This window comes from Oryctolagus cuniculus, chromosome 2 (genome assembly GCF_051225735.1).
Source record: "Oryctolagus cuniculus isolate XC-2025 breed Fujian yellow rabbit chromosome 2, ASM5122573v1, whole genome shotgun sequence".
NCBI lineage: Eukaryota > Metazoa > Chordata > Mammalia > Lagomorpha > Leporidae > Oryctolagus > Oryctolagus cuniculus.
The window spans coordinates 122,485,921-122,501,913 of NC_142868.1; the positions used below are offsets into that span (position 1 = coordinate 122,485,921).

A 15,993-nucleotide genomic window follows, 5' to 3' on the forward strand; every position below is an offset into this window, starting at 1 on the left:
CTAATGTGCCTTGGAAAACAGCAGAAGATAAGATGGCACAAGTACTTGGGCCCCTGCCCTACCCAGGTAGGAGACCCAGATGAGGCTTCTGGCTCCTGTCTTCAGCCTGGTCCAACCCCAGCCATTATGGCCATTTGAGGAGTGAACCACGGAATTAAAGATCTCTCTCTCTCTCCCCTTCTCCCTGTAACTCTGCTTTTCAAGTAAATAAATAAATCTTTTTTTTTTTTTTTAAAGATAGTGGCTTTAGAAGCAACTAAAGCATAGAAGTTGGAAGAGTTCTTTTTTCCTTCCTTCCTTGTTTGTTCAAAAGGCAGAGTTACAGAGAGAGACGGAGAGACAGAGCAAGAGATCTTCCATTTGCTAGTTTACTCCCCAGATGGCCACAAAAGCTGGGGCTGGGCCAGCCTGAAGTTAGGAGCCAGGAACTCCAGTGGATCTCCTATATGAGTGGCAGGTACCCAAGCACTTGGGCCAGCTTCTGATTTCCCAGGTGCACTAGCAGGAAGCTGGACTGGAGGTGGAGCAGCAGGGACTCCACCTGGTACCTCTGATATGGGAACCTGCTGCACCACAATGCATGTCCCAGTTGGAAGAGTTTTGAGATAGATGTAGGAAAAAGTTCAGATTGCCTTGAAGGGGCTGTTGTAGAAACATGGACACAGAGGTCTTCCAGTGAAGCTTCAGGTGGAAATAGGGATTACGTTATTGGACACTCAAAGAAAAGGGAACTTTGTTAGAAAGGACCTGGCTGAATCGTGTGCTAGTGTTTTGCGAGGGGCAGAACTTGTGAGTGATGAATCTGGATATTTGGCAGATTTTTTTTCTTTTTTTCTTCCTCCCACTCTTCCAATTTATTTATTGAAAATTCAGGGCAACCATCCCCTCCTAGTAGGCTGGAAGGATACAGATAGAGTCAAAGAGGCTCAATCTTAAGTCTTAAAATCTATGCAACTCTGGGGCCGGCACTGTGGCGTAGCAGGTAAAGCCGCTGCCTGCAGCTCTTGCATCCCATATGGGCACTGGTTCAAATCCCAGCTGCCCCACTTCCAATCCAGCTCTCTGCTTAGGCCCAAGTCCTTGGGTCCCTGCACCCACATGGGAGACCTGGAAGAAGCTCTTGGCCCCTGGCTTAGGATCAGTATAGCTCTGGCCATTGTGTCCATTTGCGGAGTGAACCAGCAGATGGATGACCTCTCTCTTTCTTTCTCTGCTTCTGCCTCTCTGTAACTCTGACTTTCAAATAAATAAATAAATAAATAAATCTTAAAAAAAAAAAAAATCTAATGCAGCTCTGCCACCAAACTGCCATTGGATTTGGACTATGGCTCTTCCCTATGTCTCCAGCTGCCAGCCTACTATACAGATTAAAAAAAAAAGACTTATTCATTTTATTTGAAAGGCAAAGTTACAGAGAAACAGAGAGAGACTGAACTTCCATCTGTTGGTTCATACTTACAAGAGCCAGTAGCCTAGAACTCCATGCTGGTCTCCCATGTGGGTGGCAGGGGACCAAGCACTTTTGCCATCTTCAGCTGCTTTCTAAGGTGCATTAACAGGGAGCTGGATCAGGAGTGGAGCAGCTGGGACTTGAACTGGCGTTCATATGGGATGCTGTTGTCTCAGGCAGCAGCTTAACCCACTGGGCCACAAAGCCAGCCCCTACCCTGCAGACCTTGCATCTACACCTCTACAATTCTAAGCCAATTCCTTAAAATCTCCCCCCAACCTCACATGCATTCATACGCTTGTGTTCCCACCCACGTACATACACCCTTTTGGTTTTATTTCTGTGGAGAACTCTAACAGGGAACGGTTCAACACCTTGATTATATGAGTTCGTCAAAACTCATGGAACTATACAATTGAGTGTATTTCAGTATATGTAAATTTTTTCCTAAAAATGGGAGAAAAATACATGTGCACATAATTATATATACAAGGATGCTAACTTTAGCACACAAACTGGAAACCACTTATGTCCATCCATTTAAAACATATTTCAATAAAGACAACCAAGAAGAAAGAAATGACAGATTTTCAAAGTGGGTCAAGGATCTTGCCTTAGTACTTGGCTTGTTGAGATTGGTTCTCCACACCTTCCAGTACCTCCAACTCCTCACACCCTGTATGCCTGAACCCTCCTCTTTGAATTTTGGCTATTCAGTCTCATACCTAAAATTTATATTAAGTCAGAAGCCTGAAAATCTAAATCTTGTTGGTTCTAATCTCGTTGGAGAATGAAGTCTTTAAAATGACCTGGATTACTGCCCTTGTGATTTCTGGTCCCCTTTACCTGTGACTCAGTAGAATTTACTAAGCATGTATCAGGACAGGAAGTATTGGGGCATTACACAAAAAGCAAGTTACAGGTGTGTACACACACACACACACACACACACAGGCTACACAGTCAGCTCTCACACCCTCAGTTTCCATGTCCATGGATTCAATTACATAAGGATTGAAAACATTAGGGAAAAACCTGGCCCTGTATGGAACACGCACAGAATTTTTCCTTCAACATTATTCCCTAGTTAATTCATTACAAGAACTATGTACATTGTCTTAGATATTGTAAGCAATCTAGTGATGATTTAAAGTGTACAAGGAAGGGGCTGGCACTGAGGCACAGCCGGTGTTTAATGCTTTAGATGCCTGTATCCTGTATCTTCAAGAACCTGGGATTCAGGCCCCATTCTGCTTCGGGCGCAGCCTCCTGCTGATGTGCAGCAGACGGTGGCTCAAGGACCTAGGTCCCTGCCACCCACATGGGAGATCTGCAGTGAGTTCGGGGCTCCTGGTTCTGGCCTGGGTCAGTACTGGCTGCTGCCAGACCTTGGAGGAGTAAACCAATAGACAGAAGATCTCTTTTTCTGTCACTCTTTCAAATAAATAAATTAAAAATCTTAAAAATATACAAGAGGAACAAACATAACACCATTTTCTATCCATGGATTCCTAGTAGGGGGTCTTAGACCAATCCTTGTGGTCACCAAGACGCAACTGCACAGCTGAAAGGATGCTGGACTGTGAGGCTACAGGCCTTTTTCTGCACCTTTTGGGATTTTCCAAAGTACATGCATACAGTTTGATGGCTTTGAAAATGTTCCTTACTTACAAACAGAATTCTGAGAAGGTCCTGGACCATGGGGTAAAGAGGAGCTCATCTAGGGTCTCATCCTCTGAACAGCCCATTTATTCTTCCATTCATTCAACAAATGCTCCTTGAGCATCGACAGGTAAACAAATGTGAACAATCCAGATATGACCAGTTATTAGATGGCTGTGTGTGAGGGGCTGGCGTGGTGGCTCACTTGGTTAATCCTCCACCTGTGGTGCCAGCATCCCCTATGGGCGCCAGGTTCTAGGCCCGGTTGCCCCTCTTCCAGTCCAGCTCTCTGCTGTGGCCCAGGAGGGCAGTGGAGGATGGCCCAAGTGCTTGGGCCCCTGCACCTGCATGGGAGACCAGGAAAGAAGCTCCTGGCTTCAGATCGGTGCAGCGCCGGCCCTGGTGGCCATTTGAGGAGTGAACCAACAGAAGGAAGACCTTTCTCTCTGTCTCTCTTTCTCTCACTGTCTATAACTCGACCTGTCCCCCCCCCCAAAAAAAAAAAAGCTGTGTGTGAAATATTACATTTAATTTTAGAGCTTGTTTCGAAGGAGTACAATGCAAATAACAATAATACTTACGCCACCCCGACCCTGGCCCAGTTGTGAATCCTTACACACTCAATCTCTGTATGCACGAAGGCTCTTCGCCTCCTCACTCTACTCCCAGGACAAATTTCATCTTATAATATTTTACTCCTAGAGTCTGGTTTGAGTCCAGGCTCCTCCCCTTCTCATCCAGCCTCTTGCTAATGCACGTGAGAAGATAGCAGACCGTAGTTCAAGTGCTTGGGCCCCTGCCACCCCTGTGAGACACCTGATGGAGCCGCTGGCTTCTGGCTTTGATCTGGCCCTGCCCTGCCGGTGCAGGCATCTGGGGAGATAACCAGTGGATGGAAGACTACTCTGTCCTCCCCTGTTACTCAGACTTTCAAATAAACAAGTGAATCTTACACGTTTTCTCCCTCCAGATTCTAAAATAAATTTCACATTCTCAAGTGCTTTAATTTATCTAATAAGAAGGCCAGCTCTCATAGCCCTAGGATGATTTCCTGGGGGCACTCAAGTCCTGCGTATGCCTGGAGAGAAACCTACACCTAGTCACGCCACCCCCTTCGCCCCCTTCGGTGTCTCTTCCCCTTTGCAAACTTGGGATTTGCAATTACAGCAATGATTCTCAACTCTGGCTGCCCCTTAGAATCTCTAGCAGAGCTTAAAGAACTAAGACACCAGCCCCGCCCCAGACCAATTAAATCATATCCTTGGGGGATTAGATGCTGAATTCTATAGGCTCATTATCTCTATTACCTTTACAATCTGCCCATTTGTTCTGGCTCCTAATTCAGGCCCTCATTACCTCTTAGTTTGCTAATTAAACAGGATTTTAATTGTTCACTCCCTCTGTCATTTCTGAGTAATAGTAATGGCAGCAAGGGTAGTGGTGGAGACGGTACAGCAGCACGTGAAGAGACTGAAGACTGTGTTAGGCACTAAACTCATTACAACACTTCAAAAAGTGCATGGAAAACGGAATTAGAAGGCAAGTTTATCTTGGTGCAAAAAAAAAAAAAAAAATTCCCTGAAATTCAGGCACATGTATTATGAAAAATGATGTGTGGCTTCATAGGTGTGTGTGTGGTTTTTTTTTGGCATCAAAATAAGTTCAGCTTTTAATTCCACTTTCCATGAATGCTGTGAAGTGTGCTCACACGCTGGCTCACTTTGGTACCACTTTGAGGTCCGTCCTCTTCTGAGACCCACTTAAGAGGTGGGGAGAGTGAGGCCACTTCCCCCACTGAGTTGCCTGCAATTGCACAAAGAGAAAGCGGTGAGGCTGAGATGGAAACCCACAGCATTTTGCAGCCTCCGCCCTCTGCCCCAGGGAGCTTAGGTTTAGCTCCTGAGTGTACACAGGCATCGGAATGAGATACTTGGACCCTAACAAACAAAAGGGCGGCGGTCTTCTCCCAATCTGTTGACTCCCTCATTAATGTTAAGGTTTTCTTCCATAGCTGTTTCCTAAGTGTTTGCGGGCTGTTTCTGCTTGGCCATATTTGAATACACAGCAAATACAGGTAATGCACAGTTTGCTAGAAAATTATCCACTTTGCTGCCTACAGAAGTAATGCGTATCAACACTTCATGCTCCTCTGCCCTCAGACAAAATAAGGGGCCCCTGCTCTACCACCATGCTGAAGTGTTATTTACACAAGGCGCATCTGCCATGGTTGGATGTTTGTTTGACGGCTGTAGAATCTGCCTGGAAGCAGGGATTTCGTATCTCTGTCACGCCGAGATGCTCAGTGACGACAGGGAGCTGATTTGAGGAAGAGTATAGAAAGAAAGTGGAACGGTAGGACAAAGAAGTGATACAGTGTATTAATACGGTAGAGGACAGTAAGTACTGTCAGAGGCCACCCATGTTGAGAAAAAGCAGGAAGCTGGCTGGCCTTGGTTATGGGGTGGCAGCTGGAGTGCAGAGCCAGGCTGCCGTGGATGGGCAGAGGTGGCACTGTGGCAGTGATGGAGCTGCGAGAAGTCAGGGCCAACATTAGATGAGCACCAGGATCCTGCTCACAGGAGGAAAGTCAAGACACAGGGGGTCTGTGTAACAGGAGCAATGAGAAGCTCAGCGTCCATGCAGCCTTTTTTGTTTTGTTTTGTTTTAATATTTATTTATGTGAAAGGCAGAGAGAGAGCTCCCACCCACTGGTCCACTCCCCAAATACCCACAATGGCCAGGCCCAAGCAGAGAACCCAGAACTCAATCCAGGTCTCCCATGTGGATGGCAGGGGCTGCTGCCTCATGGGTGGGCAGCGATGGGAAGGTACAATCTGGAGTAGAGCTGGGACTTGAACCCAGGCGTTCCGACTTGTTTGCAGATGTGTCTCAAGCTCCACGCCAAACACCTGCCCCCATGTGATCTCTAAATTAAAGAGCACTCATGTCCTTTAAAACTAGCTGGACAGGAGGTGATAGATGAGACAGATGGACAGTCTGGATGGCAGAATGCACAGCAGGCTGAGCTCTCTTGGGATGAGTGGGATAGGCAGAGCTGGGAAACCCAGAGATGCTGTGCCTGGGAGGGGACAAGCCAGGTTTGCGATGGAAGTCCTTGACTGTGGCTGATTCACACCACCAGGGGGCACCTGTACCCCGCACCTGACTATCCCAAGGAGGACTCTGGGGGCCAGAAGCAGAACTGTGGCCTATTCCTGGTGTGCTTGTTCAATGAGCTGCTCATGTCTTCTGACACAGAAGCCACAGAACCTGCCACCACGTACCTCTTGGGGCAGCCTGCCCTGGCTGGCTGGTCCTGTCACTCGCTCACAGTCATCTTTGCCTGCCTCCCTGTGTATGACATAGCCACGTAAACTCCCATCAACTCCAGTGGTCTTGTGATTACTGGAAGACACACAGGCTCACTGCATCACTGTGTTTCTCTGCTCATCTTCTTTCTCCTCAACTACATTCCATCTTTTTTTTTTCCCCAAGATTTATTTTATATAGAGAGATCTTCCATCTGCTGGTTCACTCCCCAAATGGTCACAAGAGCTGGGCCTGGGCCAGGTCAAAGCCAGTGGTCAGGAGCTTCATCTGGATCTCCTACATGGGTACAGGGGCCCAAGGACTTGAGCTAGTCTGCTGCCTTCCCAGGGCATTAGCAGAGAACTAGACCAGAAGTGGAGCAGACAGGACTTGAACCAGGCATTCTTGATGTGGGATGTAGGTGTCCCAAGCAGTGTCTTAACCCACTGTGCCATAACACCGCCCCTACATTCTTTTACTCCCAAGGACTAAGGGTATATTGTGGGATATCCTTTGGGAGGAAATACTATGTCTGGAATTTGCTTTAAATCTCATATGGTGGGAAAGTGGGTGAAAGAAACATAGTGGGAAGTCACAGCATAATCCACTCTGCTTTTACATAGCCTTATCATTTTCCATAATAGAGTTTTATAAAAACACACACCCCAATGCTGCATACTTAGCTCATGGCAGCAGGCATGAAGCGCTAGTTCTCCTTGTCTGTAAAACAGACAGGTCATGTCGGATTTGGGCCTGTCTATGATTCTGAGAATCACGGGGCACCTTGGGGGCGAGTGGGGTAAGATACACACGGCCTCGAGTGCCTGTGAGAAGCCCAGCAATGAGGAACTGAGGAGTGTAGGTTCCACTCCGGGAGCCCCACCTCTTCCCTGCTTTGGACCTCAGCCCTCAGCATATCCTGAGGTGAGGAGACCTGCAGGGACCCCACTCCCCGCCCGGCCACCCGCAGGGCTTTTGTCTGCACTCCTGGACAGCAGGGCCTTTTCAGCTGTTGCAATGCTGAGGGAGCTCCAGCAGGAAAGAAAGGAGCCCGCCCCCACCCCGGGCCCATGTGAAGTGGGTAGAGGGCTTGGGAAGGCAGTGGGAAAGGATCCGAGGTAGGCTTCCAAGACCCAGGGTTAACAGCCAGGGCAAGGGGACTGGGAGCAACATTTCCCTTCAGTCAACATCTGAGGTGGCCCATGCGGAAGCCTAGCAGTCACATCTGATCGTTCACCGCCCCCATCACCAGCCACGGGCCTCCCTCCTCGTGCTCACACACTGAGGAAACATCGTTAGACGCCATCAGCTGCCGGGAGTCTGGGGGAAGCATGTGGCACAGGCTGAGGCCAGTAAGGTTGCCCCTGCGGTGCTTGGAGGTGAAATGGACTTACCAAGTGTGCCGGAGACGGTGACCTCGCGTCCTTGACTGTGGCACTAGAGGGGACGTCGAGGAGGGGCCATTTCATCTGCAGGTACTGCACAGGGGACAACAGAAAACACATAGCGAGTGGTGAGACGAGGCGTCACAAGTGCCCAGGTCAGCAGAGAAAGTGCTCCAGTGAGCCAGGCCTGCCCTTTGACCTCCAGAGGCTCTGTACAGGTTCAGTTTCCAAATGACCAAAATAAGGTAGAGTATATATCTGTAATTACCACCCCACTTTATTATTATTATTTTTTGGTTGGGAGGTAGATACAACAACTAAATTGAACTGTCAGTGGGGAAGGGCACTGATACCTTCTAGAACAATCCATCAAAGTAACAAAGAAGCTCTCGGAGATGCTGCCAGATTCCTTTAAATCCCCTCCAGCCTCACACACAGTGCCCCCGAAGAAACGGCCACTCCAGAAGCATCGGGAGAACAAACGCATAAAAATCATCTGTCTTGTGACTCCCGAGTAATTGTCTATCCATACGCAAAGATGCTGGTCTTCTCCTGAAAGCAAGTGCTTGGGCCTCAGTACTCACATGAGAGACCCAGAAGAAACTCCTGGCTTCAGATCGGCTCAGCCCAGCTCTGGCCACTGCAGCCATGTGGGGAGTGAACCAGCAGATGGAAGACCTCTGTCTGTCTGTCTGTCTGTCTCTCTATAACTCTGTCTTTCAGTTACACATAGAGAGAAGTAGAGACAGAGAGAGAGGTCTTTCATCTGCTGCTTCATTTTCCAAAAGGCTGTAATGGCCAGAGCTGAGCTGAGCTGATCCGAAGCCAAGAGCCAGGAGCTTCTTCCAGGTCTCCCACATGGGTGCAGGGGCCCAGGTATTTGGGCCGTCCTCCACTGCTTTCCCAGGCACATTAGCTGAGAGCTGGATTGGAAGTGGAAAGGCCAGGTCTTGAATTGGTACCCATATGGGATGCTGGGGCTTTAACCCACTTGCGCCACAATGCCGGCCCCAGATAAATAAACCTTAAAAAAAAAAAAAAAAAAAAAAGATGCTGGTCTTCACTGCAGTGTTTCTCAGTCTTGAAAAGGTCATCTTTTACCCAGCAAAAGTTCACCTTTTCCCAAGTGTCACTGCAAGAAACCCAAACCCAACCAAACAGTACATACCCCCACGTGTGCCACACACACACAACTTTCCTCAACCCTGTGCCATTTGGTACAGTCTTTGGTAAGGCTCTGTGACCCTGGCAAGTGACTTAACAACTCTGAATGTCAGCTTTGTCAACCGTAAGACAAGGCTGTTATCACTAACTCTACAGGTTGTCAGCACGAACGGGGACAATGTCAAGTGCCCAACACAGTGTCTCGCACGTGGGAGACAGTTGATAAATGGCTGCTATTATTTTCATAAGCAAACCATTAGTCTTTGCCAGGAGCAAGAGCGCACGTGTTGTCTTAATGTCAACACTGATAGGGCGCTTCTGGGCAGCAGAGCGGAGGCAGCTCTGCGCAGAACTCGAGACTTTGAGAATGAAAGCTCTAGTAGGAAGTGGTGGCTCCAGGAGCAGCTTCGCGGAGCAGCACACGGAGTCTCGCTCTGCTCGTCCGATGTCAGGAATAAACGCTCCTGCTCTGGCTTTGTGCTGTGTGTACGGGAGCAGCAATGTCCATGGACAGAGCTCCAGAAGGCTCTCTGCTCTCCAACATGGCCTTGACCGAGGCGGCAGGCGCTGGCTTCTCAAAAAGGTGTCTGCAGGCAGGGACAAAGGAACCCCAAAGATAATTTGTGAAGTAATAGTGAGTGGAGCGGACAGCAGGTGTGACAAGCCAAGCAGGGCTGGGGGGGCGCAGAGGGAAGCAGGCAAAGGGAGCTCTGTGGGAAAGGGCAGCCTTTTCCCCATGGGCCCCTGGACACTGCCCTCACCCCTCCCAGGGAGCCTCACTCCTTGTCCCGGTCATTTGCTGACCCTAATTCTTCTCTCTTTCCCAGCCAAACCTCTCTCTCCCATCCAGAGCCCACACTTCCTAGGTGAACTAACTGGGATTTCAATGCCTTTGGCAAGTTAAAAGCACTGAACACATAACCCGTTTCCCTCAGCGAACAACAACCTTTACGCCACGTTTGCATTTTTGAAACATCCTCACACACACAGATTGTGGTTTAATCTGCACAACAACTCAGCTACTGCAAGCAGGGGTGACTATTTCCATTTTTCAGATGAGCTAATAAGGGTCATTAACACAGGCTGAACAGCTCGCCCAACTTGATGTATGTGAGCTGGAGGCGGAGCTGGGTCTCCAGAGCCCAGATCCCACACTTCCCACAACCCCGTGAGTCACAAAGTTGTTCTTGGTACCATCTTCCTGAAGACCCTGCCCCCAATGTCTTCTTTATGCTGTTGGGATTTCACCCCCTTGCCTGTCCCACCACCTAGGGACATCCAGGTTCTCCTGCCACGATGCTGGAAGCAGCCACGGCTTACCTTTGAGCACCAAGCATCTTCTAGAAGCAGTTGGTTTTTGAAAAACTGAATATTAGGTACTAAAGATAAGTAACAGCTCCATGACATGGGGACACCATGGAAGACACTCCACCAGGATTGGCTCCCCACTTACAGTCACCAAGACTGAACACTCTCCCTTCTTGTTAGCCGTGCCAGACACATCTTAGATCAGACCTACGGGAACCTGGATCCTAGTTTTTGGATGCTGTTGGAATTCTGGGCCTCAAACAACACCATCAGGTAGCTTTTAGGGTGTCTGGCATAGCAGGTTGCAAGGGCCGCACTGTAGGGTTTGCCAACCTTGGTGCAACTGACAATTGCCTGCTGTGGGGGAGCCTGTCCTGTGATGTTTAGCAACACCCCCTGGCCTCTACCTACTAAATGCCAGGAGCCTCCTGCCAAAGCCCCACCCCAGGGTGATTGCTCAAGGGTGAAGCATGTCCTGAGGACTTAGTGACGCAGGCACAGCTTAGGTTCTTCGCACAGAAATGTCATGTGGGCAGATGAAAACTGCTGATTTCTCTGCCCAGTCTAGGCCCCACTCAGTCTGCCCCACGAGGCCCAGCTCCTGAGCAGGGCAGCAGCACATACACACGGTGTGCACCCGGGACAGTCCTGCTGGCTCCCTCCTGGGGATGCTCACTGGCCTGCCAAACACGGGATGGCCTATGCAGCATCAAGACAGTGGATGGCCGAGCAACAGTGATGGCTTCCACTTCTGCGGTGCTGGCTACAAGACGGCACTCACTTCTGATACTCGTAAACACCAATCTCTCTCTCTCTTTTAACTTATTTATTTGAAAGGTAGAGTTATAGACATAGAGAGAGAGAGGTCTTCCTTCTTGGTTCACCCCAAGTGGCCGCTATGGCTGGAGCTGCGCTGATCCCAAGCCAGGAGCCAGGTGCCTCCTCCTGGTCTCCCATGCGGGTGCAGGGCCCAAGCACTTGGGCCATCCTCCACTGCCTTTCCCGGGCCACAGCAGAGAGCTGGCCTGGAAGAGGGGCAACCGGGACTAGAACCCGGTGCCCAACTGGGATGCAGGCAGAGGATTAGCCAAGTGAGCCACGGCGCCAGGCCCAGCAAAGACTAATCTCAACAGCAGGCTACCACCGCCATTGACTTCCAAAGCCACCTGACAGGCTGTGGTGCTGTGCCACCGAGACAGAGCAGAAAGGTGGTTTTCCGGCCTGAGCAGTGTGCTGGGGCCTGGGGTATCGGCTGCTGTGGTTCCCAGCCAAGCGGAGCTGAGCTCTCTTGCTGAGGCAGGATGATTCCATTCCTATCTTTACATTGTTTTCATTGGAACGGGTGTTTTCTTGGCCATCCACCGAAACAGTCCTGCGGTTTCTCTCACTGGACTCATTCGTGAGATGTAGAAATAGTCACAGATTGCCTTACACTAACGCACCTTTGCATTCCCCAGGTAAACCCTATTTGGTCACGACGATTTGCTGGTTCTTGTATTATACTGTGGAATGCTAATCGGAGCACTTAAAAATGCTCACTTATACATTCCTGAGGGGGAACAAAAGCTTTCTGTTGCTGACCTCCTTATCAAGCGCTGCTATCAGTGTTATGTTGGCTTCATTATTTAGAGGGGCGTTGCTCCTCCTTTTCTCCCCAACTCTTCCGTGGCGCGAGCTCTCCGCCAGGTGTGCCGTTTCCGCTCAGCCTGGGCCCGGGGCGGGGTCCTTCGAAAGGATGCTCTCGCTGGAGAGCTACAGCCCCCTTCCTGCAGGGGGGTGGGGAGCTCGCCCCGCACAATCCCTGCTCCTTCTCTTGGCGACCCTGCAGCAGATTAACTGCAGCTGTGCGCTGGAATTTCCCCAACACGCAAATCTTCGTGATGTAAAACAGCTGGGAGGAAATCCCAGCATGCCCTGTCGGAGGCAGAACTGCCCATGAGCTCGGGACGTTAACCCTCCGGCCCCCGGAAGGGAGGGAGGGAGGGAGGGGCCCTGCCCCTCGGCTCTGGCTGCTCGCGGACGGGACTCCAGGGAGCACCCACTTTCTTCTCACACGCTCATTCAACAGCAAACCCCTTAGAGTGGCCCAGGAAGAGGGGGACAAAGCTTCACGGCACAGAATCTACAGCCGTGCTCCTCAGAGGGGCGTGCGACAGCGGGAAGCCCGGAACACAAGGCGTCCCCACGAACTCCCAGGTGAGAACGCTCCAGCCCGGCATGGCGGGATGGACAGGCTCTGAGTTCAGAGAAAAGTGCCCTTGGTTCTAATTTCATGTTTTTCTGCTTGCGAAGCAGAAAATGAGGTGTCCGAGTTAGTCCTTCCTGCCTCCCCAACCCTGGGTCAGGAGGGGATGGAGAGGTGAGGCTTCCCCAGGCCTCTAAGGATGCGTGGTGCGCTCTGCCGCCCCCACCCGGCAGAGCAAGGCCAAACACCCACACCCTGCCGGCGGATGCTTCACCACAGGGGTGGTGACACTGTTTAAAATGCTCTCTTTCTTGTAACACAAAGCATTGTATTATACACTCTGCCATAGCTGGGAACCTAATTGTTTTTCATCGGCTTACAGCTCCAGCTTTTCCAACACCTAGAAGTTTAGCCCTTCAAAAACTAACCTCTCGCAGGTGCTTATTAGCCTAATGGTTAAGACGCCAGCATTCCCGCTGATGCTGACCTTGGGAGGCAGAAGATGATGGCTCAAGTGACTGTGTCCCTGCCACCTGTGGGAGAGACCTTGATTGAATTCCCAGCTCCCAACTTCAGTCTGACCCAGCCCCACCTGGCTATTGTGGGCATTTGCAGAGATGGCCAGACAGTGGGAGTTCTCTTTCTCTCTCATAAACATACCAAAGTAAAGAAAGAAAAGAGTAACCAATCAGGTCTCTGCTTAAAACCTCCCCTGGTTAGTTTGTGGAGCACAGGTTTAAGTCCCTTAACTCACAAAGGGCACCAGCCCTTCCCCAGGCTCTGACCCAGCTGTGCCAGACTCTAGCGCCCTGCCTGCTGTGTCCTTTAATTGAGGTAAATTCTGACACCTTTTTCAAAAGGCCCGAGGTCACCTTGCCTGACTCGGGTCAGCCAGTCCCCTCTGTACCCCAAGCTGTGCTCGGGGTGTCCTGTGGTACCTGTGTGGTGGTATTGCCCTCCATTTGCATACTGTCTGTCCTTTGGGCTGTGAGCTCCTCCAGGGTTACACCTGCAGCTCAATTCTTTGCCCAGTAATGGTGATGTGTTGCAACCTGCCCCACCTATATAACGTAGTGAGCTTAAGCCCCAACTTTCATCCCCATCTGTAAGTGGGGTTGTCCTGTCTCTCCCCATATCCATTATACAGATGTTGACCCACAGCAGTGGGACCACTTCACTCCGGAACAACTGTTTCCCACTGGCTTTGTACCCCTGGGAATCTGTAAAGGCAGCAGGGAGGCCAGGATGCCCAACCCTGCCTGTCCTGGATGTGTTGCACATTTCGTCTTCTGCAGAAACAGATGTACACTGATCTCACTTTGAAAAGACACCAACCCTGAGCAGTGAGCACAGCAGTGGGGGATGGAACAGGTGTTCCCAGTAGCATTTTTTTTTTTTTAAGTTTCAGGAATCACTGAAGAACAATCAGTGTTAGAAGCACTGGGTTCAAGACAAGATGCGTTAGACCAAGGACCAACGATAAGGCCCCAACCCTCCTGCCCTCCTTTGTCTTAAAAATGAGTAATTCAATGTGTTTGCATAAGTTTTCTGGATGTCACAAATCCTTAACACACTCTGTTTTACCCGATTGTAGAAGTTTTGGGTTCCATCTTGAGATTCTGTTCATAGGTGAGTCCTTGCAAACCCAGCTAATAAATCCATGATGCCCTATAATAAGCTACTTTTGAATTTAATGTGACAGATGTGCTTTTCTATGGAAAAGTGATCTAGAACCATACTTGTGCAGAATTTTAAGGGTTTTTGAATGATAGGCAGAAAGAACTCAAGGACACACACCCATCAGCTGTTTCACTCCCCCAGATGCCTGCATGGAGGTGGGTGCCACGCCACATGAGCTGTCACTGCTGCCTCCCAGGGTCTGCAGTAGCAGAGCCAAAGGTAGGTACTGAACCCAGGTTCCCCAATATAGGAGGCAGGAATATTAAGTGAGGCCAAATACCACCCCTCGTACAGTACTTGAAACCTGTGAAGTGACATTTTTTTCTCTCTAGCACTTAACATTTTATTTTATTTTTATTTATTTTTTTGACAGGCAGAGTGGACAATGAGAGAGAGAGACAGAGAGAAAGGTCTTCCTTTGCCGTTGGTTCACCCTCCAATGGCTGCTGCACTGTGGCCGGCGCACCGAGCTGATCCGAAGGCAGGAGCCAGGTGCTTTTCCTGGTCTCCCATGGGGTGCAGGGCCCAAGTACTTGGGCCATCCTCCACTGCACTCCCTGGCCACAGCAGAGAGCTGGCCTGGAAGAGGGGCAACCGGGACAGAATCTGGCGCCCCGACTGGGACTAGAACCCGGTGTGCCGGCGCCGCAAGGCGGAGGATTAGCCTACTGAGCCGCAGAGCCGGCTTATTTTATTTTTTTTGACAGGCAAAGTGGACAGTGAGAGAGAAAGAGAGAAAGAGAGAAAGGTCTTCCTTTTTCTGTTGGTTCACCCCCTAATGGCTGATGTGGCCGGCGCACAACGCTGATCAGAAGCCAGGAGCCAGGTGCTTCCTCCTGGTCTTCCATGCAGGTGCAGGGCCCAAGCACTTGGGCCATCCTCCACTGCCTTCCCAGGCCATAGCAGAGAGCTGGACTGGAAGAGGAGCAACCGGGACAGAATCTGGCACCCCGACCAGGACGAAAACCTGGGGTGCTGGCGCCGCAGCTGGAGGATTAGCCTATTGAGCTGCGGCGCCGGCCGTCATTTATTTCGTCAATAAATATTTTTGGAGGTTGGACCCTGACACTAGGCAGTGGCAACAGAGGGGCTCCAAATAATCTTAGGTTTTAATCCCCCCCATACCTGTTTCCTTCATGTCCCCCACCTTTCCCCTAATTGTTCCATTTCTGTCCCCTCTCACTCCAGACAATCTGGTACTTTTGTCTACAAGACATGGGGCATACGAAGCAAGAGACTGGGGTTCCAGGCTCTTTCTAAACTTCCCTGGACTCTACTTTGCCACCTTTAAAATGGGGGATATTTTCCTTCTCAGCTGGAAGGCGAGGCCTGGACCAGATGGCAGCCTATGGAAGAAGAGACCAAATGTAGCTGCTGCTCAAAGTGCAGTGCAGTGGGTTCTGGGGTGGAGACCATGCTGAGGGGCCCGGCCGTGTACCTTTCAGAACCTCTGGCTTCTCATCTGTGAAATGGGAGGGTGAACACTCACCTCCTGGCAGGGCGATCATTTTGAGGGTGGTGGGCAGAGCCAGGCAGAGTGCTGGGCACATGGTGAGAAACCTGTTCAGTCATTACATTTCCAAGTTATTCTTGTGCAATGAGCCTATGACCTGCACTTCACCCGGGACAAGGAAGAGCTAATTAACACTCACTCGCCGGCAGCACTCTGGAGAGAGATCCCACTTAGTGGTAGTTGGCTAAGTGCTTAACAATCGGCTCTGCAATCAAAACACAAAACAGAACACCAACCCTGCTCTGTAGCATTTGCCGGTATCCATGGTGTCAATGCTCCCACTCTGGCTGATTTCAGGGTGCCACGATGAGTCACTGAGGCAGAGCTGGGAAGAGAT

The 15,993-nt window shown here is 50.2% G+C and overlaps 1 protein-coding gene across 3 annotated transcripts in view; it reads right to left on the bottom strand.

Annotated features, from left to right (window-relative positions):
* TCF7L1 (transcription factor 7 like 1) overlaps positions 1–15,993 on the bottom strand; it is a 170,987-nt gene that overhangs the window by 18,101 nt on the left and 136,893 nt on the right. Inside the window, exons 1-2 of one of the 3 annotated variants that reach the window (XM_089326203.1) lie at positions 11,860–12,017; positions 7,816–7,899 (exon numbers count right to left, since the gene is read on the bottom strand). The exons of 1 other annotated variant lie outside the window; for it this stretch is intronic. In XM_089326203.1, the coding sequence (XP_089182329.1) occupies positions 7,816–7,890 (75 nt within the window). In that variant the 5' untranslated portion in view covers positions 7,891–7,899; positions 11,860–12,017. Of the gene's footprint in view, positions 1–7,815; positions 7,900–11,859; positions 12,018–15,993 lie in introns of those variants that run through there. One more of the 3 variants, XM_008254182.5, reaches the window with a different exon arrangement.